This window comes from Penaeus chinensis, chromosome 9, assembly GCF_019202785.1.
Source record: "Penaeus chinensis breed Huanghai No. 1 chromosome 9, ASM1920278v2, whole genome shotgun sequence".
In the NCBI taxonomy this organism is placed as follows: Eukaryota; Metazoa; Arthropoda; class Malacostraca; order Decapoda; family Penaeidae; genus Penaeus; species Penaeus chinensis.
Window position 1 is genome coordinate 29535464 of NC_061827.1, and position 26113 is coordinate 29561576.

Here is a 26113-nt window from a genome sequence, read left to right on the forward strand (position 1 = left end):
TGTTCTAGGTTTTAAATAAAAAAAAGAAGGAAATTAAAGAAAAAAAAAAAAACATAACACTTACTTATATGGCTTGATGCCTGTATGCACAAAAGTATGTGTTTTAAGGTGTTGCTGCTTCTTGAAGGTTTGTCCGCATTCACTGCATGTGAATGGAGTACGCACATGGTACCTATAGTGATGCTTCCGGAGGGAATATTTATTGGAAAACATCTTATCACAATCATCACATCTGTTGACAGAATTTCCAAATTCACTAATATCAAAACAACTTAAAAACTAGCAAATGCTTTTAAATCTGATATTGTTTCATTAACATAAACCTCATAAACAAATCATTATGTCTATAAAAAAAAAACTCAATAAATAATTATCAAATATAATGATATAAACTATAAACTAACATGAGAAAGAATAAAACATAAATAATGGTATAACCACTTACTTAATTTTGTCTTCTTTTGATTCACACACATGCGTTGTTTCAAGATGTCTTTTCAAGTGCTGCTGTCGAGTATAGGACCTTGAGCAGCCCTCAGCTGGGCATTCATAAGGTCGCTGAAAAAATACACTTGTGAACCTAACTTCCATGGCTTGCATTCTTAAATTTATTATATCCATCTATAATCACCCTTACATATATATCTACATCTATCTATCTATCTATCTATCTATCTATCTATCTATCTATCTATCTATCTATCTACCTATCTGTCTATCTATATATCTATCTATCTATCTATCTATCTATCTATCTATCTATCTATCTATCTATCTATCTATCTATCTATCTATCTATCTATCTATCTATCTATCTATCTATCTATCTATCTATCTATCTATCTATCTATCTATCTATCTATCTATCTATCTATCTATCTATCTATCTATCTATCTATCTATCTATCTATCTATCTATCTATCTATCTATCTATCTATCTATCTATCTATCTATCTATCTATCTATCTATCTATCTATCTATCTATCTATCTATCTATCTATCTATCTATCTATCTATCTATCTATCTATCTATCTATCTATCTATCTATCTATCTATCTATCTATCTATCTATCTATCTATCTATCTATCTATCTATCTATCTATCTATCTATCTATCTATCTATCTATCTATCTATCTATCTATCTATCTATCTATCTATCTATCTATCTATCTATCTATCTATCTATCTATCTATCTATCTATCTATCTATCTATCTATCTATCTATCTATCTATCTATCTATCTATCTATCTATCTATCTATCTATCTATCTATCTATCTATCTATCTATCTATCTATCTATCTATCTATCTATCTATCTATCTATCTATCTATCTATCTATCTATCTATCTATCTATCTATCTATCTATCTATCTATCTATCTATCTATCTATCTATCTATCTATCTATCTATCTATCTATCTATCTATCTATCTATCTATCTATCTATCTATCTATCTATCTATCTATCTATCTATCTATCTATCTATCTATCTATCTATCTATCTATCTATCTATCTATCTATCTATCTATCTATCTATCTATCTATCTATCTATCTATCTATCTATCTATCTATCTATCTATCTATCTATCTATCTATCTATCTATCTATCTATCTATCTATCTATCTATCTATCTATCTATCTATCTATCTATCTATCTATCTATCTATCTATCTATCTATCTATCTATCTATCTATCTATCTATCTATCTATCTATCTATCTATCTATCTATCTATCTATCTATCTATCTATCTATCTATCTATCTATCTATCTATCTATCTATCTATCTATCTATCTATCTATCTATCTATCTATCTATCTATCTATCTATCTATCTATCTATCTATCTATCTATCTATCTATCTATCTATCTATCTATCTATCTATCTATCTATCTATCTATCTATCTATCTATCTATCTATCTATCTATCTATCTATCTATCTATCTATCTATCTATCTATCTATCTATCTATCTATCTATCTATCTATCTATCTATCTATCTATCTATCTATCTATCTATCTATCTATCTATCTATCTATCTATCTATCTATCTATCTATCTATCTATCTATCTATCTATCTATCTATCTATCTATCTATCTATCTATCTATCTATCTATCTATCTATCTATCTATCTATCTATCTATCTATCTATCTATCTATCTATCTATCTATCTATCTATCTATCTATCTATCTATCTATCTATCTATCTATCTATCTATCTATCTATCTATCTATCTATCTATCTATCTATCTATCTATCTATCTATCTATCTATCTATCTATCTATCTATCTATCTATCTATCTATCTATCTATCTATCTATCTATCTATCTATCTATCTATCTATCTATCTATCTATCTATCTATCTATCTATCTATCTATCTATCTATCTATCTATCTATCTATCTATCTATCTATCTATCTATCTATCTATCTATCTATCTATCTATCTATCTATCTATCTATCTATCTATCTATCTATCTATCTATCTATCTATCTATCTATCTATCTATCTATCTATCTATCTATCTATCTATCTATCTATCTATCTATCTATCTATCTATCTATCTATCTATCTATCTATCTATCTATCTATCTATCTATCTATCTATCTATCTATCTATCTATCTATCTATCTATCTATCTATCTATCTATCTATCTATCTATCTATCTATCTATCTATCTATCTATCTATCTATCTATCTATCTATCTATCTATCTATCTATCTATCTATCTATCTATCTATCTATCTATCTATCTATCTATCTATCTATCTATCTATCTATCTATCTATCTATCTATCTATCTATCTATCTATCTATCTATCTATCTATCTATCTATCTATCTATCTATCTATCTATCTATCTATCTATCTATCTATCTATCTATCTATCTATCTATCTATCTATCTATCTATCTATCTATCTATCTATCTATCTATCTATCTATCTATCTATCTATCTATCTATCTATCTATCTATCTATCTATCTATCTATCTATCTATCTATCTATCTATCTATCTATCTATCTATCTATCTATCTATCTATCTATCTATCTATCTATCTATCTATCTATCTATCTATCTATCTATCTATCTATCTATCTATCTATCTATCTATCTATCTATCTATCTATCTATCTATCTATCTATCTATCTATCTATCTATCTATCTATCTATCTATCTATCTATCTATCTATCTATCTATCTATCTATCTATCTATCTATCTATCTATCTATCTATCTATCTATCTATCTATCTATCTATCTATCTATCTATCTATCTATCTATCTATCTATCTATCTATCTATCTATCTATCTATCTATCTATCTATCTATCTATCTATCTATCTATCTATCTATCTATCTATCTATCTATCTATCTATCTATCTATCTATCTATCTATCTATCTATCTATCTATCTATCTATCTATCTATCTATCTATCTATCTATCTATCTATCTATCTATCTATCTATCTATCTATCTATCTATCTATCTATCTATCTATCTATCTATCTATCTATCTATCTATCTATCTATCTATCTATCTATCTATCTATCTATCTATCTATCTATCTATCTATCTATCTATCTATCTATCTATCTATCTATCTATCTATCTATCTATCTATCTATCTATCTATCTATCTATCTATCTATCTATCTATCTATCTATCTATCTATCTATCTATCTATCTATCTATCTATCTATCTATCTATCTATCTATCTATCTATCTATCTATCTATCTATCTATCTATCTATCTATCTATCTATCTATCTATCTATCTATCTATCTATCTATCTATCTATCTATCTATCTATCTATCTATCTATCTATCTATCTATCTATCTATCTATCTATCTATCTATCTATCTATCTATCTATCTATCTATCTATCTATCTATCTATCTATCTATCTATCTATCTATCTATCTATCTATCTATCTATCTATCTATCTATCTATCTATCTATCTATCTATCTATCTATCTATCTATCTATCTATCTATCTATCTATCTATCTATCTATCTATCTATCTATCTATCTATCTATCTATCTATCTATCTATCTATCTATCTATCTATCTATCTATCTATCTATCTATCTATCTATCTATCTATCTATCTATCTATCTATCTATCTATCTATCTATCTATCTATCTATCTATCTATCTATCTATCTATCTATCTATCTATCTATCTATCTATCTATCTATCTATCTATCTATCTATCTATCTATCTATCTATCTATCTATCTATCTATCTATCTATCTATCTATCTATCTATCTATCTATCTATCTATCTATCTATCTATCTATCTATCTATCTATCTATCTATCTATCTATCTATCTATCTATCTATCTATCTATCTATCTATCTATCTATCTATCTATCTATCTATCTATCTATCTATCTATCTATCTATCTATCTATCTATCTATCTATCTATCTATCTATCTATCTATCTATCTATCTATCTATCTATCTATCTATCTATCTATCTATCTATCTATCTATCTATCTATCTATCTATCTATCTATCTATCTATCTATCTATCTATCTATCTATCTATCTATCTATCTATCTATCTATCTATCTATCTATCTATCTATCTATCTATCTATCTATCTATCTATCTATCTATCTATCTATCTATCTATCTATCTATCTATCTATCTATCTATCTATCTATCTATCTATCTATCTATCTATCTATCTATCTATCTATCTATCTATCTATCTATCTATCTATCTATCTATCTATCTATCTATCTATCTATCTATCTATCTATCTATCTATCTATCTATCTATCTATCTATCTATCTATCTATCTATCTATCTATCTATCTATCTATCTATCTATCTATCTATCTATCTATCTATCTATCTATCTATCTATCTATCTATCTATCTATCTATCTATCTATCTATCTATCTATCTATCTATCTATCTATCTATCTATCTATCTATCTATCTATCTATCTATCTATCTATCTATCTATCTATCTATCTATCTATCTATCTATCTATCTATCTATCTATCTATCTATCTATCTATCTATCTATCTATCTATCTATCTATCTATCTATCTATCTATCTATCTATCTATCTATCTATCTATCTATCTATCTATCTATCTATCTATCTATCTATCTATCTATCTATCTATCTATCTATCTATCTATCTATCTATCTATCTATCTATCTATCTATCTATCTATCTATCTATCTATCTATCTATCTATCTATCTATCTATCTATCTATCTATCTATCTATCTATCTATCTATCTATCTATCTATCTATCTATCTATCTATCTATCTATCTATCTATCTATCTATCTATCTATCTATCTATCTATCTATCTATCTATCTATCTATCTATCTATCTATCTATCTATCTATCTATCTATCTATCTATCTATCTATCTATCTATCTATCTATCTATCTATCTATCTATCTATCTATCTATCTATCTATCTATCTATCTATCTATCTATCTATCTATCTATCTATCTATCTATCTATCTATCTATCTATCTATCTATCTATCTATCTATCTATCTATCTATCTATCTATCTATCTATCTATCTATCTATCTATCTATCTATCTATCTATCTATCTATCTATCTATCTATCTATCTATCTATCTATCTATCTATCTATCTATCTATCTATCTATCTATCTATCTATCTATCTATCTATCTATCTATCTATCTATCTATCTATCTATCTATCTATCTATCTATCTATCTATCTATCTATCTATCTATCTATCTATCTATCTATCTATCTATCTATCTATCTATCTATCTATCTATCTATCTATCTATCTATCTATCTATCTATCTATCTATCTATCTATCTATCTATCTATCTATCTATCTATCTATCTATCTATCTATCTATCTATCTATCTATCTATCTATCTATCTATCTATCTATCTATCTATCTATCTATCTATCTATCTATCTATCTATCTATCTATCTATCTATCTATCTATCTATCTATCTATCTATCTATCTATCTATCTATCTATCTATCTATCTATCTATCTATCTATCTATCTATCTATCTATCTATCTATCTATCTATCTATCTATCTATCTATCTATCTATCTATCTATCTATCTATCTATCTATCTATCTATCTATCTATCTATCTATCTATCTATCTATCTATCTATCTATCTATCTATCTATCTATCTATCTATCTATCTATCTATCTATCTATCTATCTATCTATCTATCTATCTATCTATCTATCTATCTATCTATCTATCTATCTATCTATCTATCTATCTATCTATCTATCTATCTATCTATCTATCTATCTATCTATCTATCTATCTATCTATCTATCTATCTATCTATCTATCTATCTATCTATCTATCTATCTATCTATCTATCTATCTATCTATCTATCTATCTATCTATCTATCTATCTATCTATCTATCTATCTATCTATCTATCTATCTATCTATCTATCTATCTATCTATCTATCTATCTATCTATCTATCTATCTATCTATCTATCTATCTATCTATCTATGTTGTGATTTTAGCATGTGGTTTTCACTGGCATTGTTATGGTTATGCTTGGGGAGAGGTTTCAAATAATGAAACTGTTTGTTTATGTCAAGGTTGTTGGATACTGTGTTCTGTGTGTGTATCTGGTGTCATTTTGTGTATTTTGCAAGCATTTCTGTTTGGTGGGTGATTCTCATTGCAGTAAAAGCAATAGCAATTATTTGGACAATGTTTATAATCATGGCTGAAATCATTACATTTGCTACATCTCATTTTGTTTTTAAATGTCATAATTCCATGACCGTACCTGAGGTACCTGAAACATTTTGGGATTGGGAAGGTATATTATTGAACTGTGTAGGATGTGTGTTCTATGGCAGCTCTTTTTAGTAAAGCTCCTTTAAACATTTTCCTTTGGGATTTTAGTAGTAGCCATTTTTTGCTGTTTTCTATATCACTGTTAATCTTACTTATTCTGATCAAAACTATTATTTCATTATTGTGTCTCAACAGTGGTCTTAATTTATTTTTCAGTTCATTAGGATCTATTTCAATTTTAAATTGGCATATTGTACCATATGAGAAGTCTGTTTTGATCTAAGGCTAATTGTTTGCAATTTTTATTGCAGTCAACCAGTTTGATGATTTAGTTTAACCCTTTAATGATGGTTGAAGAAAATTAAAAAAAAATCAAGCTTGTAATGCACTCCACTGATTAAACAATTTGTTATGATGCCTCAGCATGTGACCCATCAAGAAGGGGTTAAGGGTGGTATCTTTGTTAACCTATCAACCTCAAATCATAGCTTTGCTTGTTCTGAGCACTCTTACGGACTCATTTAATATAAATATATTTGAGATACTGATTTATTTCAGGCATTTGTTGTTTTCGTTGGTTTATTATTATTTTTTATTTCTGATTCTTTGGTTAAGTTTATAATAAGTACTACATGAGTTTTTGCTTGCCTGGTAGTTATGTTGTCTGTAGTGGGTGATTGAAATTCTTCTAAATTTCTGCCGGTTTCGTGTCTCCGGGCAAGTTTGAAATCAGGATTTTCTTCACTGTCACTTTCTTCTCCAGGTCTTCTATTTGTTTGCGAATCGTAGTCCATTTCATTTAAGATTCCAGGCTTCTCTCCTGGGCTAAGTTTCTTCAACTTCCCTTCCCACGAATTCAAGATTCTTTGATTACCCTGTTCACTCCGTGTCGGCTTAAGAGCATGTCTTCGAGATTATTAATAATTTCCCCGGCCCAATTTTCTCTGTGCTCCGAGCACGTGTTCGATGTTATTGTTTACCAACAGCAAACGTGCTTAAATTGGGATCACATCGCAGTATCTGAAACAGAGGCATTCATCATTTCACACTATTTGTCTTCAAATATCTAGAAATCAAGGCAATGTATTATTGAGAAAATGTAGCAAAAATGGAAAAGGTAAAGTTAATTTAATGTGAAATTTGTGGGTGCAAATAGACCTGCATTTTTTGATGAACTGAAGAAAATACTGAAAAAAAAAAATTAAAAAAAATGGAAATAATAAGAAATATAAATATATCGGTCATTATTTAGGCTTGTATAGGTGTCATTTCCCGTTTCAATATTCGATTTAACAAAAATTAAACGAAAGAAATTAACACACAATGAAATTATTATATAAACTTGACTGAAATGAAAAATGGGGACTGGGGAGACTGAGATGATAGTTTAATGAAACAAAAGAAATTGCTATACACGCACACACATTGAAATTATCTTGTAAATTTGTACTGAAAATAAAAGTGGGGACTGGGGAGACGGTAATTTTTAAAGCTTAAATGCATATTTGACCCATAATAGCCAGTTTCAGAGATAAAAAAAAAATATATTTTAAACAAATAAGTGTGCTAGACATCAAAGGTCGTATTAGCACTACGGTAAAGTATTGTTGTGAAAAGGGTTTAAATGACTTCCTTATTAGAATTAAATAAGATATGGCAGTGAAAAAAGTAAAAAGGGGGGGAGTAAATGGGATAGGACAGGGATTGATTGAAGAGTTAAGGACAAAGGGTGATTAGATCAAATATTGGGTATCTGTGTGTCTGAGGAAGAATAAGTTGTCAATTGAAAAGGTTGTGGATTCCGTGGGTATGTCCGACAGGCTAGAGCAGGGCTACTCAACTATTATAAGCAAAGGTCCAGTTAGACAAGCTCCAATGTACGCATAGGTCCGGAAATTTTTATTACATGAAATATAAAAAAGAAAACAATCTCATAATTTTCCCTGAAAAAGACCCTGGCTGTATATATATAGTCATAGTCGACTAAAAACAAAAAAACAAAAAAACTTGCAAGATACTTTCACCAGGACCTTCATGCTATTTAACTAGAATTTTATCTTCCTGGGGTCTGAGGTCCAACTGCAACACTCAGAAGGTCCGGATCCGGACCGCGGTCCGCCAGTTGAGTACCCCTGGGCTAGAGGGTCGGGGAATAGAGGACAACATGGAAAAGCGAGGGTACACCCTTCAGTAAAGCGGGGACTGGATGGTAGGATATGGAGAAATAAAAAAAAAAAAAAAAAAAATCACAAATTTGGGTCGGAGCGTGACATGACGTATTTATAATGCTTAAGGCGAGTGTGAGCTATTCGCAATCGGGCAAGAGCAGTTTCCCAGCCTCTGTTCTAGTGGTAAGGGGCCGACGAAGGAAAGATAGGTTTTATGGTTTGGAGTTAATTGGTGGTCAGACATAACTAGAAAGAAAGTTTTGAAGTAGTAGTAGTAGTCGGTGGCTGGAATGCGTGAAAAGTGAGGTCAGTGGGTTGTATAAAAGGCGGCAGAGCGTGCTAATGCATCTGCTTGTTCATTGCCGGGGATCACATGGCTGGGAATCCAGCAAAACTTGACTGAGAAAAGGTACCGGGTTTATTTGATTTTAGGAAAGAAAGTACAAGGGCTTCACGTCATTGGAGAGGAAAGTTCACGGTCTTTCATATACTATTGAATATTGATAGAACGAAGGACAAGGATGTAGGTGGGAGGTGCCTTATCATTAACATCGGGGGGGGGGGGGGGGGTTAATGCCGACGGGGGCGCATCCACCCTTCGCTTCCAGCCACGGGGGTCCAGGCAGGCCCTCGGGCCCATCTCTAGCTCCTCGCAACAGGTCTGGTCATGTTGCCCAAGCTATGAGTTCCTAGGTCGCCCCACAGGCCCCCTCCACCCAGGGTTGTCTAAAAAAAGAAACGACCTGACGGGCGGGGTCATCTATAGGGAACCGAGTTAGGTGCCCATACAGCCTCAGTTGGCGGTCCCGGATTATGCGAGTAACAGGTCTCACGGTGTAGACGTCGGTTGGACACATGGTCCTGCCAATTGTACCCCATGATCCGGCATAGAGACTTGTTACAAAAGGCATCAAGACGAGACTCCAAGGCACTAGATAGCATCCAGGTTTGCTACCATACTGCAAAACTGGCAGTATCAAGGCCCTAAAGACACATAGCTTGGTCCTTCATAGGTACCGACATCTCCAAATGCTCTTGTTTGTCGAGCTGATGACTCCAGCTGCCAGACCGATCTGTAACTTCAACATTCTCACTGCAAGCACGTATTGATTGAATGGGTTCCCTTGATCTTGGTCTAAAAGACCTCTAGGTCCAAGGGTTTCACCTCATTGCTAAATGCATCAAGAGCCACTACCAGTGATTCAAGAGACTCATATAGGATAGCAACATCGTCCGCAAAGTCGTCTGTGACCTGATATTGCCCAGTGTTGCTCCACACTGACTTTGGACAGAAGCTCTGCCCATTTTCCAGTCCATGCAAGTGTTGAAAATTGTTGATGCAAGGACACAGCCTTGCTTCACCCTAGTTAACAGTTAAGAAGTTCGACAGGCCCCACCACACTTTACAGCACTTTCATTTCCAGTATATAGGCTTGCTATTAAGCCAATAATCTGTGACGGAATTCCCCTAAGTTTCAGGATCTCCCATAGCGATTCGCGATGCACCGCATCAAACGCTTCTTGAGATCGATATTGGCTAGGATAATGCTAGGATATGGTCTATTATGGACTTGTCAGGAGTGAATCCAGATTACTCTGGTCTCTGAAGTCTCTGATGCCTAAGTAGGTGGTCATGGATCCGTTTCAGAAGGATGTAGGCGATAACCTTTCTGAGCAATGTGATGCTATGGTAGTTGCTACAGCCCCATCAATCCCCTTTTCCCATCTCATCTGGTCAGGGGGAATGAAACCAGACTGCCAGATGGCAATCAACACTGCATACAAGCCCCATGACATAGACTTAGCCCCAGCCTTTAGCAGTTCAGCAGCCTGCAGCTTTCCCACCTTTTAGCTTAGAGATCGTCTCCTTAACCTCAGTTAGGGTAAGAGGTTTCTCACTGTTTGGTGGGTCTGACACAGCTATTGTGGTACCACTTGCATCCAGACTAACTGCTGGAGGGTCTACCTGTTACAGCTGCTCAACATATTCAGCCCAACGTTCACAAACCCATCATCTGAGATGATCTGTCCATCCACTGAGTGGACTGCAGTCATCTGTAAGGGCTTAGAGTTCAGTTTTCTCAGGGCTTTATGGGCAGGACAAAGGTCATTAACCAAAAAACGGCCTTCAACTCCTCAGCAGAATTCCTGATGAACTGTTCCTTGTCCTTTCTCAACAGTGTCCAAGCCCTACGCATCAAGGAATGGTGCACATCCTGACTGCCATTCAGCCGAGCCATGCAACACATCTCTGTGGCTTCCAATGACTCCTGTGATATGAGATTCTGCCTTGCCCTCGGGCATTAGCCAATGGACCCCTGTGCTACTATCGAGTGTTTTGTGCTTGGTCTCCCACAGAGTTACTGGATCCGTCAGGTTATTGAGTTCTGTGAACTGATCAGTGACTCCCATGGCAAAGCTCCAGCCTTACTCCCTCTCCTTCAGTCTATCCAAGTGAAACACCCTGGAGTGGTCACTTGACACAGGCCGTTTCTGCTTTATCTTGAAGTGGACCTGTAGGGTAGCCACAACCAGCCTATGGTCAGTACCACAGAATTTGCCACTCCAGTAAACCTTGCAATTCTGGAGGATCCTCCAGCAAGTGCTAACAAGAATGTGGTTAGTCTCCCTGGCCACAGTACCAGTATTGCTATACTATATCCAGCAATGCATGTTGGAGTGCTAATACCAGGAATCAGAAATCCTCAGTCTCTAGGTCCTTGCAAAGTCCCGGGGAAGGAGGCTGTTCTCCCTGCTGGAATCAGCTCCCAAGCCATAGGGACTAACAGACATCTTGTAGCCAGCTCAATCACAGCTGTTACCACATTGAAGTCCACCAGAACAATGCGAATGTCTTGCTAGGACATTTGTCTGCTACAGATGTGAGTTTGCCATTTAATGCCTTTCTCATTGAGTTTACATACATCAGTAGGAGTATACACAGGAATAAGACACAAAGCCAAAAGCATGCTTCAGTCTCAATGCCATATCAAACGGTGTTACTTCTACTAACAAGGGTTGAAGTCAGCTGGAGATGGCCCTGGAGATGATGATAATCGCTAAGGCCTGACCAGCAGTAGGTGTACCCACCCATACTGACCGTGCCACTACCAGGTGTTCTCACTTCTGAGAGGGCAGCCACCTCAACTCCCAACTGCTTCAATACCCATAATAGCAGGGGTAACCGCTCATCCTGCCACAGGGACCGGATGTTCCAAGTGCCTACCCAGATAGCTCACTTGATAAACATCGGGGTAGTCACTTTGGGTGGATGTCACCTCAGCCACCCTGCTGATGTTGCCCAATATAAGGGAGGGTGGCAGGCTGTGGGGCCCAATGTCCACCTGTGGGGTTCCTTGGGCTTTACCCCACAGGCCTCATACTGGGTTGGCACCTACCAGGGTGCAGGCAGGATGAGTAACTCCTGTTCCCATCCTGTGCCCCAATACTTGCCCTTCCAATGGAATCTACAGCCCGCCTCACAGTTTAGCCTGGGACCACAAAGTTCCCAATTTTCATGGGTGGCCACGAAGAAGCACTGCAGAAGTCTCGAGGACATAGAGGCTATGAACTGGCTGGGGAAGTTTATGCAGAGATACTCCCTGTATCACACTAGACTAGCCAGTGGTGGCAGCTGCAAGTGAGAAGGCATGCAAGCACACCATTGCTACATCACCCTGAACATGAAGCACCCACACAGTGTCTTAACTTACGGTAATATAAACCATCTGGAACTTAGTGAAAAAGGGGCATTAAAAAGGAGATTGGAGTATGCTATTTGGCTGACTTTATGGAAGAGAATGTGGAGAAAGGGAAAAGCCACTATTGAGCTGGCTAAAATAGGTACCAAATTCAGTAGCTCCTTGAAGAGGGTCAGAGATGGAGGGATTTTGGATGTGGAGGATAGGGGAAGAATGGGGAATACCGTCAGTTTATGGATCCACTGTCAAAGCACAGAAACAGATGTAGATGATGTTATGGAGCAACATAAGTTAACAGGCCATTTCTGCTGATGCCCTTTTAAATGATATGAGGGCTGTTAATTAACTGGTGGTGTCTCTCTTGCAAGGATAGCTGTTCCAAGGTGCACGTTTCAATTGAAGCATGTTGGTACAATTTGAGTTCCACCATGGAACACATTTGGAAGTATTAGGTTCAGGCTGTATAGGGTGCAACTAGGACACTGATTGTGAAATAATAAAGCATGTCTAAAAAAGATGAGAAGGATAATGGAGGTAGGTCAAGAGAAGAGAAAGATGTAAAACTATGCCTATCAGCTCTGTCAAAGCACCAGTGAGGGAGGTTGGGGGAGTGGGACATAGGAAGTAGGAGAAAGGAGAACAGGAAAGTGATCACTATAATGAAGATGGTCTAAAACTGACCAATAGAAGTCCAGACAAAGAGAAGGAGAGCAAAGAGAAAGATCAAGGCATGAAAATCATTGTATGCATGCCAGAGAGGGTAGGATGGTTTGAATTTAGGAGGACAAGGTTAGTATTAGAGTGTTCCAGCAAATCACCACAAAGAGTGTGACAACAGTTAAAATCTCCATCTATGAGGAATGGTGGTTGGAGTGGAAAAAGGAAAGTTTCAAAGGCTAAAAAAGTCTATAGGAAGGCAAGGGAAGGGAGGAGTAAATTGAAACATTTGTGATCCAACAGCAGAGAAAGATGCTAATAACAGTGCAAGGGACATTGGTTTGTAAGGGAGGTATAGAATAGTGTTTTATGATAGACAAATATGGAGGAGACAAGAAGAAGGTGAGAGGATGATACAAAATAGTAACTGGGAATGGTACTGGAGGTAGATTTCTTGGAGAAAGATAATGGATGGGTTATAGGAAAATAAGAGGTGACAAAGGTCAGGTATGTGAGAATGGAAACCTCAAATTTTACACTGCAGAAGAGCCATTAAGAAGTAATTAATGGGTAACAAGGGTAGAAATGGGTGTTGTAGAATTAGCAGGAGGAGAACCCGGAGAATGAAGAAAGGGATCAAAGGAAGGAGGTGTAGTATTAGGAAGTTCATCAGGTGTCGAAGGGTTCAGGAACACTGTTGTAACAAAAGAAATTCATGTGAGTAGCCAACAGGGAGCAGGAGAGATAATGGGGTAGGAAGCAGGGTTGGTGTAGGAGAGGATGGGGAGGAGTGGGGGGAAGAAGGGAAGGGGAATATGAGGAGGAGGATGGATGTCAGCAGACACTTTGAATGTAGACAGGATGGGGTAGAGGAATTGTAGATAAATGAGAAAGGGGAGCATTATCTTGGGTCATGCTTAGGAAGTTTCAGATGTCCTCTATAATGTTGAAGAGATAATAAGGGAAAATTTAGGAAATAGAGACAACTGTGCAGGAGATTGTGTTAAGGATATTGGGAGTCAGGGAGAGGCGTCTTTTGAAGGTTGAGTTAAAACCTGGGTAGACGATTCGGGATGGTTCCAAGTCATAAGCAGCTGTTAAGGAGGGGTGTGTAGTAGTAGTTATAGCCATGATCAAAGGAGAATCAGGGGTTGGTAAACCAGAGGTGTTAGATTCAGGAGGATTAACTGATAAAGGGGCAAGCCTCAGTTCCCATTTAATGGTCATGGATAGCCTGAAATACGTGAGGAAGATAAAAGGTCCACACCCTCAAGGCTCCCATGAGGAGGCCCTGAGGGATGCCAATGGCTCCCTGATTGGCACAAAGTCAGCCTTTCATCCTTTCAACACAGCTGTCCCACCTTAGAAAATGGACAGGCGAAGGAGTTGGAGAATTACAGGCAAGGGATTTAGGAGGATGGGAAAGATATACATAAGCAAAATGTATATTACACCAGACAGATTTGTTTGTGATGGGCGGTGTAAAAATAAATACACTTTAAAAGTTTACATTCAAATTATTAACATTTCTAATTGTCATAAAAATTGCAAAATGAATGGATAAAATCAATTTAATGTCATACAAAAAGCTGAATGTGTTTTGGTGCCATTTCCTGGACAATTTAATTTGTAAAGTGTGACAAATGAACATATGAGGTCAGTACTTTGGTGAGACCAAGCTCTGAAAAAAGAGAGAAAAAAAATCATGAAGTAACTTATATCATTGCAATATCCAAGATGACTCAACATTTTCTGGTATTACTTTTAACCATAACATTAATTAATAATTAATAATTATATATCAATATAACTTACATATTAATACATTACTTAAGTAAATCTTCTTATGTATGCAAAAATATGGGAAATAATTAAAAACCACTGTCAAATCTTATATCATTACTTGTTTATTGTTCATGCAAAATATTTGTGGGATGAGCATCTGTTTTTGTATCCTTGGAATGTTAGACTCTACATCTTGTTAATGGTATACAGTAAGAATTCCAAAAAATGTAGAACATGTAAAAATAATATATAAAATATAAAATAAATGATATAAAAAGAATTATTTCAGCATAAAGTATCCTTACACACACACACACACACACACACACACACACACACACACACACACACACACACACACACACACACACACACACACACACACACACACACACACACACACACTTGATAAAGTTAAGGAGTCAGCAATGCTATGTCCTACACATTTATGCAAATTAAAACTACCATTATATTTTAATTTAATATACAAATTCTTGGTACAAGTTACACTACCTATCTATAAAGTCTGGCCTTCAGACTTCTACACTTTATATACAATACACATTAATATTACACAGGGTAAATAACTTTTAATATAATTTCAATATAAATTACCATACTTATAGAGTCTTAGAGATTTATTTTCATGTATATAAAGGAACTTTTAATATAAATAAAGGAATGGAAAATGGCAAAAGGAAAACTGTTTAACCAATCTAGATACACTACTTATATAACCATCTTATTAATAAAATCAAACTAACTCTCCAGTATGTCGCTTTAAGTGTCTTTGTAAATGACTCTCTCGGAAAAATGCTGCACCACAACGATCACACTTGTATGGTCTCTCAGCTTGATGCCTTCGTTCATGTGATTCAAGAATGGACTTATCTGAAAATGTCAAACCACATTTCTCACATTTGTAAGGTCTGTCTACAATGTGTTTCTGTCGATGACTTTTTAAATGACCATTAGTATTGAATCCAGCACCACACAGATCACATTTGAATGGTTTTTCTAAAATTATTTTCTTCCGTGGAATCATCTGCCCACTAGCTTCCTGTTGTCTTGCAAGGATATGAAATGGATTATTGTCACCCATGTTATGTTTATTTTGCATATGTGACTTTAGACTTGCACTGTGCATAAACAATGCTCCACAGATGTCACAACGAAAAGTCCCTTCTTCACTATCTAATTTTCTCTTACCTAATAAATCTGACAGAATTCCGCATGATGAAGATGCTGTCGCATTGACATGAGTAGGCACAGAAGTATAAATATGTGAATTAGGTGTTGTATTTGTGCCTAGGCCCTCTGTATTACATGTAGACATTGAGGCAGTACCTGAGGCTACAGAATTTGTAGCTGTCATTAATCCGGGTAAATTGAACATGTTGGAAAAGTTCTGTACACTTTGCTGATGGTAAATATTTGCCATATTCACAACAATAGCTGGGCTTTGTGAACTCTCACCTATTCTGTGTTTTCTTTTATGCCATACTAGCATACTATTCTGCAGAAACTGTGCACCACATTCATCACACTTAAAGGGCATTTCACCTGTATGACTTTTCTTATGCCATTCTAAGGTACTGTTATATGAAAATTTTGCCCCACAGTCATCACATTTGTAAGGTTTTCTTCGAGAATGAAGTCTTAGATGCTGTTTAAGTGTGTCCTGGGTGTCAAAAGTTGCCTCACAAAACTCACACTTAACACTGTGTTCCCAAAACAAATTGACATTCATGTTTGTATTATTTTGTTCTACTTGATAGTAAAGAGATCAAAGTAAGTTTTCTTCCATAGGCTGAACTCCATATATTGCCGGGAAGACTCCTGTAAAAAAAAAACAAAAAAAACTGTATATATATATTTATATATAATAAACATGCATAAGTTTTCAAGATTTAAGAAAACTTAAATTTACTTGAAATCAGTTAAATTTGTATGATAAACAAGTCAACAAATTTAATAACTCTGCTAACAAAATCTTATATTTTTAAATATATAAACACCTTATTATCTGTGTGATTATATATACACTAGTGTGTGTGTGTGTGTGTGTGTGTGTGTGTGTGTGTGTGTGTGTGTGTGTGTGGGTGTGGGTGTGGGTGTGGGTGTGTGTGTGTGTGTGTGTGTGTGTGTGTGTGTGTGTGTGTGTGTGTGTGTGTGTGTGTGTGTGTGTGTGTGTGTGTGTGCAATATAAATAAAAACATATGTAAAATGACTACACAATTTCATGTACAATTCATACGATGGCAAAAAGTTAGTACCTCAACATGCTTCCATCAATATGGAAAAATGTTTTTTCTTGCTTCGTTCAGTGCCCATATTTTGCTAGAAGTGCCCCTGAAAGGACATGGTAATTATACTTCCATTCATTTTTCTGTACTGGCAAAAAAAAAATAAAAAATAAATAAATAAACACATAACTACTTCAAATCTAAGTAGTTTCTATGATTATATGCAAAGAACTTTGAAGAATATTTGCACACCCTTTATCACTGTTTCCAAAACTTCAATTGCTGTGCACCATTTGAGCCTCTGAAATATCAAATATTATTCCATAAACATTTTGCAAGTACTTCTGTGTCATCCAACTATGGCCATCACCACCACCACTATGGTTATTACTACCAACCTTTGTGTATGGGTGTCTAATGTGTGCATGTGTGCATGTGTGCATGTGTGAGTGTGAGTGTGAGTGTGAGTGTGAGTGTGAGTGTGAGTGTGTGTGTGTGTGTGTGTGTGTGTGTGTGTGTGTGTGTGTGTGTGTGTGTGTGTGTGTGTGTGTGTGTGTGTGTGTGTGTGTGTGTAATATAAATATAAATATAAATATAAATATAAATATAAATATAAATATATATATATGCATATATGTGTATATATAGGTATATATATGTGTGTGTGTGTGTGTGTGTGTGTGTGTGTGTGTGTGTGTGTGTGTGTGTGTGTGTGTGTGTGTGTGTGTGTGTGTGTGTGTGTGCATGTATGTGTATGTGTATGTGTATGTATATGTATATGTATATGTATATGTATATGTATATGTATATGTATATGTATATGTATATGTATATGTATATGTATATGTATATGTATATGTATATGTATATGTATATGTATATGTATATGCATATGTATATGTGTATGTATATGTGTATGTATATGTATATGTATATACATACATATATATACACATATATATACATATATATACATATATATAAATATAGATATATACATATATATATATATATATATATATATATATACATACATACATATATATACCTATATATATGTATGTATATATATACAAACATTAATATACACATATTACACATTTACACACACACACACACACACACACACACACACACACACACACACACACACACACACACACACACACACTAATTCTCACACATAAACTGACACTCACACACAACAACAAAAAAAATATAATTTACTTAATGATTTAAGTTCAATTTTGGTGTATCCTATTCATCCCTGGGAAAATTTCCAGTTTCACCAACCTTGGCCTCACACTTCTATGTCAAATAATGTTATTCTTCATTTGCAATAGAAGTACATATAAGATAGGTTTCTTGGAATCATTCACACTGCCATTTCCATATATCTTTTGTCTGAATTTTACCTATGCTTTCATTGCTAGCTTTCTTTTATTATCTGATGATGACATGTCTTATGTTAGTTATGGTCTATTATACATGCTGTCTCATCACACATCTCCTTTATTTTTTATTTCCACATCTTTTGCTAAAAGTAACCATTCCATACACGTATACATACATACATACATATATACATATATATATATATATATATATATATATATATATATAAATATATATATATATATATATATATATATATTTTTTTTTTTTTTTTACTTAAATCCTGATTGTCATTCACTAAAATCTTAAACATCTCAAGCCTAGGAAAATTAAAATACAAATCAAGGTAAGACCTTTCCATATAGCCTTGGGTTTATACCAACTAAATATTAATTAATTTGAATAAAGAAACAGTTAGCTTAATTCTGTAATAAGCCAATTTAATGACCATTGGACTATGGCGATTATTTAAACTTTATCCGGAATTTAATACAAATACCCTGAAAAGGTAGTAAAGCGATAACCTTGTTCATGGTAAAAACCTTGTACTCAAAAGAAGTTTAATTACATAAATGATCTTGCGATCATGGACATACCTTCATTTGCACGAACATTTGAATGGATATAATTTATAGTGCAACATAATTTACAAATGTTTACCAAATACCAAAGCCCCAGCTTGCATGTTGACATCGCTTATGCACCGAGTTGGCTGTACGTTCGCGAGTCTGACGCGCGCACACACGATAACAGGGAGAGGGATGTGCGAGTCAAGGTCTATACAAGTAAAGTCTCGCACCCCGCCTAGGCGCGGGAAGTTGCTATTGTTGCCTGGAGGTTAGTCAGCATCAGTCGAAATAGGACGGGCTCCCCTCATGGGCATTACTGAGTTACCCAAATGCGTCCGTCTCGTGCATGACGTCACAAGGAGTTAAACCTGGGGGTTCGACACTCATCATAAAGTCAGTTGTGGATGGAATGTAGACCCGTAAAAATCTCAGCTTCTCTCACGTTTTCATTCGCATAACTGACTGGCGCGCGCAAAAGTCGCAACAGCCCATACGTGTTCAGTGGTTGGATGCAATGTTTGTACACTAGAGACTATGCATTTATTGTTATTTAGCTTATATATTTATAGGTATATGTATGTATATGAATTATTATGATTATACACAGCAGCTGGGTTAGGGAGTTGGCGGATGTCGGGCACGGCAGATTTACGGGGCATAAGTGGAAAGTGAAGATATTTCTACCATCGGTAGGGACCATGATATTCTCCGATTCGGGACCATGTTTGCTCGTCCAGGATAACAGGCCTATCTATACAAGCAATGTCGTGAAGGCAACTGCTCGCCAGCACCCCCTTGGCAGGGTATCAATATCAAATCGAACTCACAGCATTGCTCCAACCGTTTTCGTCATCGTCTTATGTTTTAATGAAGTCAGAAAAAGTATAGATACTTTTTTTAGCGAGTGTATACGCACATGTACATAAACACATAAAAACACACTCACTCGCCTATACACGTTTATATTGCTTTATGATATAGTTCTTCCGGCGGGTCTTGGTTAGCATACATTTTAGCATACCATACTATCCAAACGTCAGACGTTGGTGCATGTATTTCCTCACAAAGACGCGTTAAAATTAATTAAAAAGAACATGCAACAGGACTCTTCCTCTATCAACTACCTCGTTCCTGTACAGTAGGAATAGTTGCACATAAGAATATTAATACCAACGTTGGTTTATACTCTTATCACGTGTCCCTTAATCAAGGCACAAGCGCTTTGTCTCTAACCAATCCCCGATAACGGTTACGTACGCGAAAGATGCTGATGTTACGTCACGAACTTGATGCGCAACAACTTTTTTTGTTAGCGTATATTGTGTGTATGTATATGTATATATATATATATATATATATATATATATATGTATATATATATATATATATATATATATATATATATATATATATAATGTATGTTTTTTTCCCCTCTGTAGCAAATATTTCGTTATCAGCATAAGCGTATGGTATTGTAGAGGGTGAATCGTAACTGTTATTACACAGATATCCGCTTTTTTATATAAAACAACAGATTTACGGATAATAAAATTGACTCGTGTGCCTGGCAATGCATCTTTTGTGCAAGTACTGTGGATTTGGATTAACTTTAATCCAGTATTAACTTTTGTGACGCGTACAGAAGATGCTTCAAGTCGTTCCGTGCACTTATGTAACAGAATTTTTATTAAGACACTTAAGATGCCATTCGTAATTAATGAAAATAAAAAATCCCAATCTGAAACTACGTGAAATATATCTGAAAAAATATTGAGATCTGATTGGCTGGTCGGAGTGTATCACATTGTATCAAGGTAAAGGCATACAAATTGATACAAATTGAAAAGATCTTTCAACAGGTTCCAGTAAAGTGTCTGAAAAGGGAAAACGTTTATCAAAGGTATATCAGAGTGTTAGGGGTATCGGAAATGCTATAAAAAAGACCTGTACTGCCACTTTCAGTATACAAAACAATGGATGTAACAAGAAGGAGAAAACTGGTTTGCCTGAATCTGAGAAATACATCTGGAAGTTTCAACAGCCTTGTGAAGCGAGGGGTGGTGTGTATACTCGTAAACAGTGAGTTGGGAGTAGTCAGGTACTTTTTCAATTTTATTTGAAGCTTCCACAATATTTTGCTAGTAATTAAAACACATACGAACATAATTACTTTACTGTTTTTCTATTAGCTAATTACTAGTGAAATTAAGAATAATATTTTTTTTTTCTCAAAACACTGTATGTCAGCACAAAATTCGTCGTTCGTTTGAGGTTTACGAAGATCTAGCTTTGCCATGGCTTTTCATATAATAGCCCAGCCTGTGTCAGCTATTTATGGCTGTCTCATTTTCTTCTCTGACATTCAATGCTTACTATGGTGGCGGGATTCCCAGCAGGCACTCCTGCCGCCATGATGTAAGCATGCAGCATAATTTCTTTACCAGCCTGGCGGCTGTTGTGGGTGGTCCCTGTCTCAAAAATTGTGTGCTCACAACTCTGTAAGAAATGCAACAGGGTGGCGTTCGGCTCACCACAATGCTTGCACCACCTGTCTGCATAGTCAATTGTTTGTATGATCTACCATGCGGGTAGTAACGGTGTCATAGTGGTCACTTGTGACAGTCTCATCGACACACCATCTGATTCTCCCCACCAGAGCTGCGATGGACAGGGTGAGATCTAGGACATGCATTGACTCTTGGGTATTGAGAAGAGCGATCTCGAGGAATGTCTCAAACACACTGGCTATGTGATAGCCTGTCGCATCCGGTCCTCTGCAGGGAGCCAGGATGGGGTGGTGTGCATTGAAGTTGGAGATGTCCGGTGTCGGCTGGGGAGGTGCTTCCTTCCTCTTAGGAGGTTAAGGAGCCTTTTTCCTTTTGTTCAGTCCACAGAGATGGGTGTCTGAGGGAGCAGGAACAAAGTCTGGTCACTTTTCAGCAACCTCTTGTCGCCTGAGGGCCGCTTCCTTACTGACAGGGACGGCTCCAGACATGATGCCTCTTGGCACAGTTGGGACAGTTGGCTGTTGTGTCCTTTTGTCCTTACTTGTGTGCTTTAAGGCACACCTTGGTATTGTGTGCATTGCTACAGACACCACATTTGGGCTTGGCTTTGCAGCTATTCTGGTGGTGACCATATTCTGGCACTTGAAGCACCAAAGTGGCTCAGGCACAACCTTAGAACTTATCTGAAGTTGTAGGTGCCCCAGTTACCAAAATCAGGGGTAGTGAATGAGGCTTCTCTCAGGGTCACCATTAACAACCGGTTTTTTCTCTACATCTCCAATGCTCTGACCAGTTGGTAAGCCTTCAGGTATAGAGGGAACCTTAAACTATGTGAAACGACTAGGGTCCAGACTCTCACTCAGAGTCTGTCTTCGGCCTAGGTCGTTTCGAACCGCCCTTTCAACTTGGATTTTGGGCTCTAGTCATTGGAGCAGCTGCTGGTTTGGCTGGTTCAGCTTGTGCTCCATCTTGGACAGGGAGGACGTTAGGAGGTCTCCCCGGAGAGGCCACCACGAGAGTCCATCTGCTGGATAATATCATGGACAGACATGTTTTTGGGTGATAAGTTTTGTGTCTGTTCCATTTTAGTAGCAGGTTTGACAGAGTCAGCTTGTGTTTTTTTTCTTGCCACTAGAAGCCGTACATGGCTTCGTAGTGACTGCCATGGTCAGTGCCTTGGTTTGTAAATAAGCAGTTTTTTCACCTTCTCACGGCCCCACCCTCCACGGAGTCCAACTAGGGGAAGCTGTATGTTAGAGCTGATGTCTAACATCTACAGGGGTGGTGAGAGGGTATATGCAGCAAATAGCCATTGTAACAGCACTCACAGGACCTGTGTGAGTGCTAAGGGTGCCATGATTGCTTGACCCTAGCTTCCCGAAGACTAGCCGATTGATTAGGCTATAAGGGATCAAAGAGGCGTTTTGCTAGCCGCAGTGCGTACTCATGCACAGCATCGCTCAACCTCCAGCGCACAAGGGTGTGGCCCACGCACGGCAAACACGTGGGTAGGTGAGAACCCCTGGGGAGACACCAGAGGGGATGCTATTCCACTTACAAGATAGGCATCATTGTTTGGGACTCTTTGTTCATCCCTCTACAGTGAGCCAGCCACCCAAAGGCTGGTTCACCTCAGATAGGGAGCTCAGGGCCTGCACCTCTTCCAGGCGGTTCCAGTGGCAGGACTGAGCATACAATTCGATGATGCCGTGTTTTGTAGCGACCACAAGGCAACGTCAAACAATGTATAGAGAGTCAAGTGTTTCAAGTTGTTAAAGGATGGCATTTATTATTTTTTATTCAAATCTGACTTATATCCTCTGAGTTCAACCTGTAAACATTTTACATTTAAATATTTGATGCACACAATTATACGAATGATAAACATTTTCTTTGATTAACTTTAGAGTATCTTACCCATGAAAAGAAGAGATTTATCTGATAAATATAGGCGGCATATGTACAATTTTATTACATGCAGTCTCCAATCTGTATCAACACCATATTATCTTCATAACGAATGCTTCGTTTTGTGAGTTCACAACTCCTTGACTTGTTCGTCGATACTGCTGAATGGCTCTCTTACGGGTTACAAACTAGATATAGTACAGTTACTTAGTGGACGCAAACCTTATTTGACTATAACATGCGTTTTCCCTATTCAATAAGGTGGAATTTTAATTGTCTAGTATTTTGTTTGTTTTACATGCTTTATCGTTATCTTAAATCAAATACAAATTGAATGTAATTTTAGTTGACAGACGGTAAACAATGTTTTGGTGGTTGCCCATCTTCAGGACAGAGCATTGAAGCGTGAAAGACACTATTATAGGGAACCCTCAGTTTCTTCCCATGGAAAGGATTAGCATTTATTGCGACATCATAGATGTTTTAGATATGTTTTACTATATCCTTTGATACCAAATATCCAACTAAACAATCCTTTTCAGAATCAATATAATACTTTTCCGATGATCACAGAGTAGGGCAACGAGGCCGCGTTCGAAATATCCGAGGCCTTCACTTCCCACAATGCAAGCAGCTCGGAAATAAACATTCACTATTTTATCATATCGGTGTGTTTATATTACATGCACAGGTTTTGCAACTCTTCTGATGCATAGGGAACTTACTTGCAACTGACAAACGCAAAAATATTTTTTAGTAACAATAAAGGGCCATAAGATTACTTACTAATATCTTATGGGTACCTGCAATTATCACTGTTTACATAAACAAAAATGTTAAAATGTCCTACGCGCCCAGCTGAAAGAAGGCGGGATGGATGAGATAAACAACTTGTCCCGGGACGCCAAAGTAGGAGCTCCGAATGGTCAAAACATCAGTCATATATGCACTTCAAGCATCAGTCAAATATATAGATAGACAGACGGATTGATAGATGTGTAGGGATGATTGAATAAATCTGAAAAGCATTGGCCATTAACATTGCTGTATTACCCCCCCACCCCCATCTCTAATGTACACGTGTGTGTGTGTGTGTGTGTGTGTGTGTGTGTGTGTGTGTGTGTGTGTGTGTGTGTGTGTGTGTGTGTGTGTGTGTGTGTGTGTGTGTGTGTGTGTAAGGATACTTTATGCTGAAATAATTATTTTTATATAATTTGTGAGAGAGAGAGAGGGGGTATGGATATGTACCAATAATTTTACATTGAAAATCGTCGGGCAATCAAGGGAAATTTCAACCTTAGTCTGGGAAAATCCTGTTGTGTATTTGCTAGAGTCCTGTCGCAACTACAGGTGTAGGCTCATCAGGCTGTCCTTGAGTTGTTGATCATCGACTTGACATGCACAAGTTAATTAGTGGTTTAAATGTCGCTTGAGTAATGCAAATCCAGGCCTGGATTAGGCCAATTGATGCTCTGTATTAGTACCCAGTAATGGTACCGCTCAAGTATCAAATGGCATATCTAATTACTAACGGTGGTTGATTGGCTTTAATAATACAAATCACAAATTGTACAAATATGCTGCCCTTGCACCGCTGCGTGTCGTTACTTTTCGTATGCATTCAGTGGTGCCCCATTCCTTTGATATCCTAGGCCTATGTTGCTTAATCATTCATCCGGGCATGCGCAGAGTTCACTGACAAGAAAATATATAGAAGGGAAGAAGGCTCTTATTGATTTGAGTTTATTATTCAAAGCTTACTCAAAATACCCTGTTCCATATCGCAGGTCATCCATCCCTCTCATCAGGATTTTTGTATTCTAAGGGTTATGATATATAACGATAACTACAATGTACACCGAAAACCCGGCCAGCATAGCTACTTCCATTAAGTAAATTACCCGCAATGTCGTTGATAAGGGGCGGAGGGGGGGGGGAGCATTTTTCATGCAGACCCCTCGATGGAAAGGGGCACTAAAATGACTCTTGTTAATTCTTTTTAATTTCAGATGCTTCTCTAGATGCAATAAAAGATAACTTTTCAAGTTGGAATAATTGAATTTGTGTTTGAATTCGGCATATATATATAGTTTCATCAAACTTTTTAAAAATATAGGACTTCTCAATAGGCGCTAAGCTACCCCCCCCCCCCCCCCACATACACACAAAGGTCCCCAAATGTTAAGTCAGTGTTCACTCACATAACAGTAACAGATGCCTTCACCCAGTACAAGGAAGGATGTTTTGAAGAGATTTTAAGGAGTGAAGCAATGAGAAT

General features: G+C 36.2%; 2 protein-coding genes across 9 annotated transcripts in view; both read right to left on the bottom strand.

Annotated features, from left to right (window-relative positions):
- Positions 1–600, bottom strand: part of LOC125028737 (transcription factor IIIA-like) — a 12122-nt gene extending 11522 nt beyond the window's left edge. The window contains exons 1-2 of the mRNA XM_047618218.1: positions 446–600; positions 65–232 (exon numbers count right to left, since the gene is read on the bottom strand). Coding sequence (XP_047474174.1) covers positions 65–232; positions 446–600 — 323 coding nt within the window. The remainder of the gene's footprint in view (positions 1–64; positions 233–445) is intronic.
- Positions 601–15309: 14709 nt separating this feature from the next.
- LOC125028941 (zinc finger protein 93-like) lies at positions 15310–19686 on the bottom strand. 8 transcript variants are annotated; one of them, XM_047618576.1, is made up of 4 exons: positions 19512–19686; positions 17709–17757; positions 17487–17562; positions 15310–17049 (listed from the first exon to the last, which is right to left on the bottom strand). In XM_047618576.1, exon 4 carries the CDS (start codon positions 16958–16960, stop codon positions 15965–15967), a length of 996 nt encoding a protein of 331 aa, XP_047474532.1. In that variant the 5' UTR covers positions 16961–17049; positions 17487–17562; positions 17709–17757; positions 19512–19686; the 3' UTR covers positions 15310–15964. The 8 variants fall into 8 exon arrangements, with proteins under 8 accessions (XP_047474532.1, XP_047474531.1, XP_047474537.1 ...); XM_047618575.1 differs by having other exon boundaries at positions 19448–19686; XM_047618581.1 differs by lacking the exon at positions 17709–17757.
- Between the last annotated feature and the right edge of the window lie 6427 nt (positions 19687–26113).

Bases quoted from the DNA above. Each gene is read 5' to 3' on its own strand.
- LOC125028941 (XM_047618583.1), bottom strand. From the start codon at position 16,960: ATGAATGTCAATTTGTTTTGGGAACACAGTGTTAAGTGTGAGTTTTGT.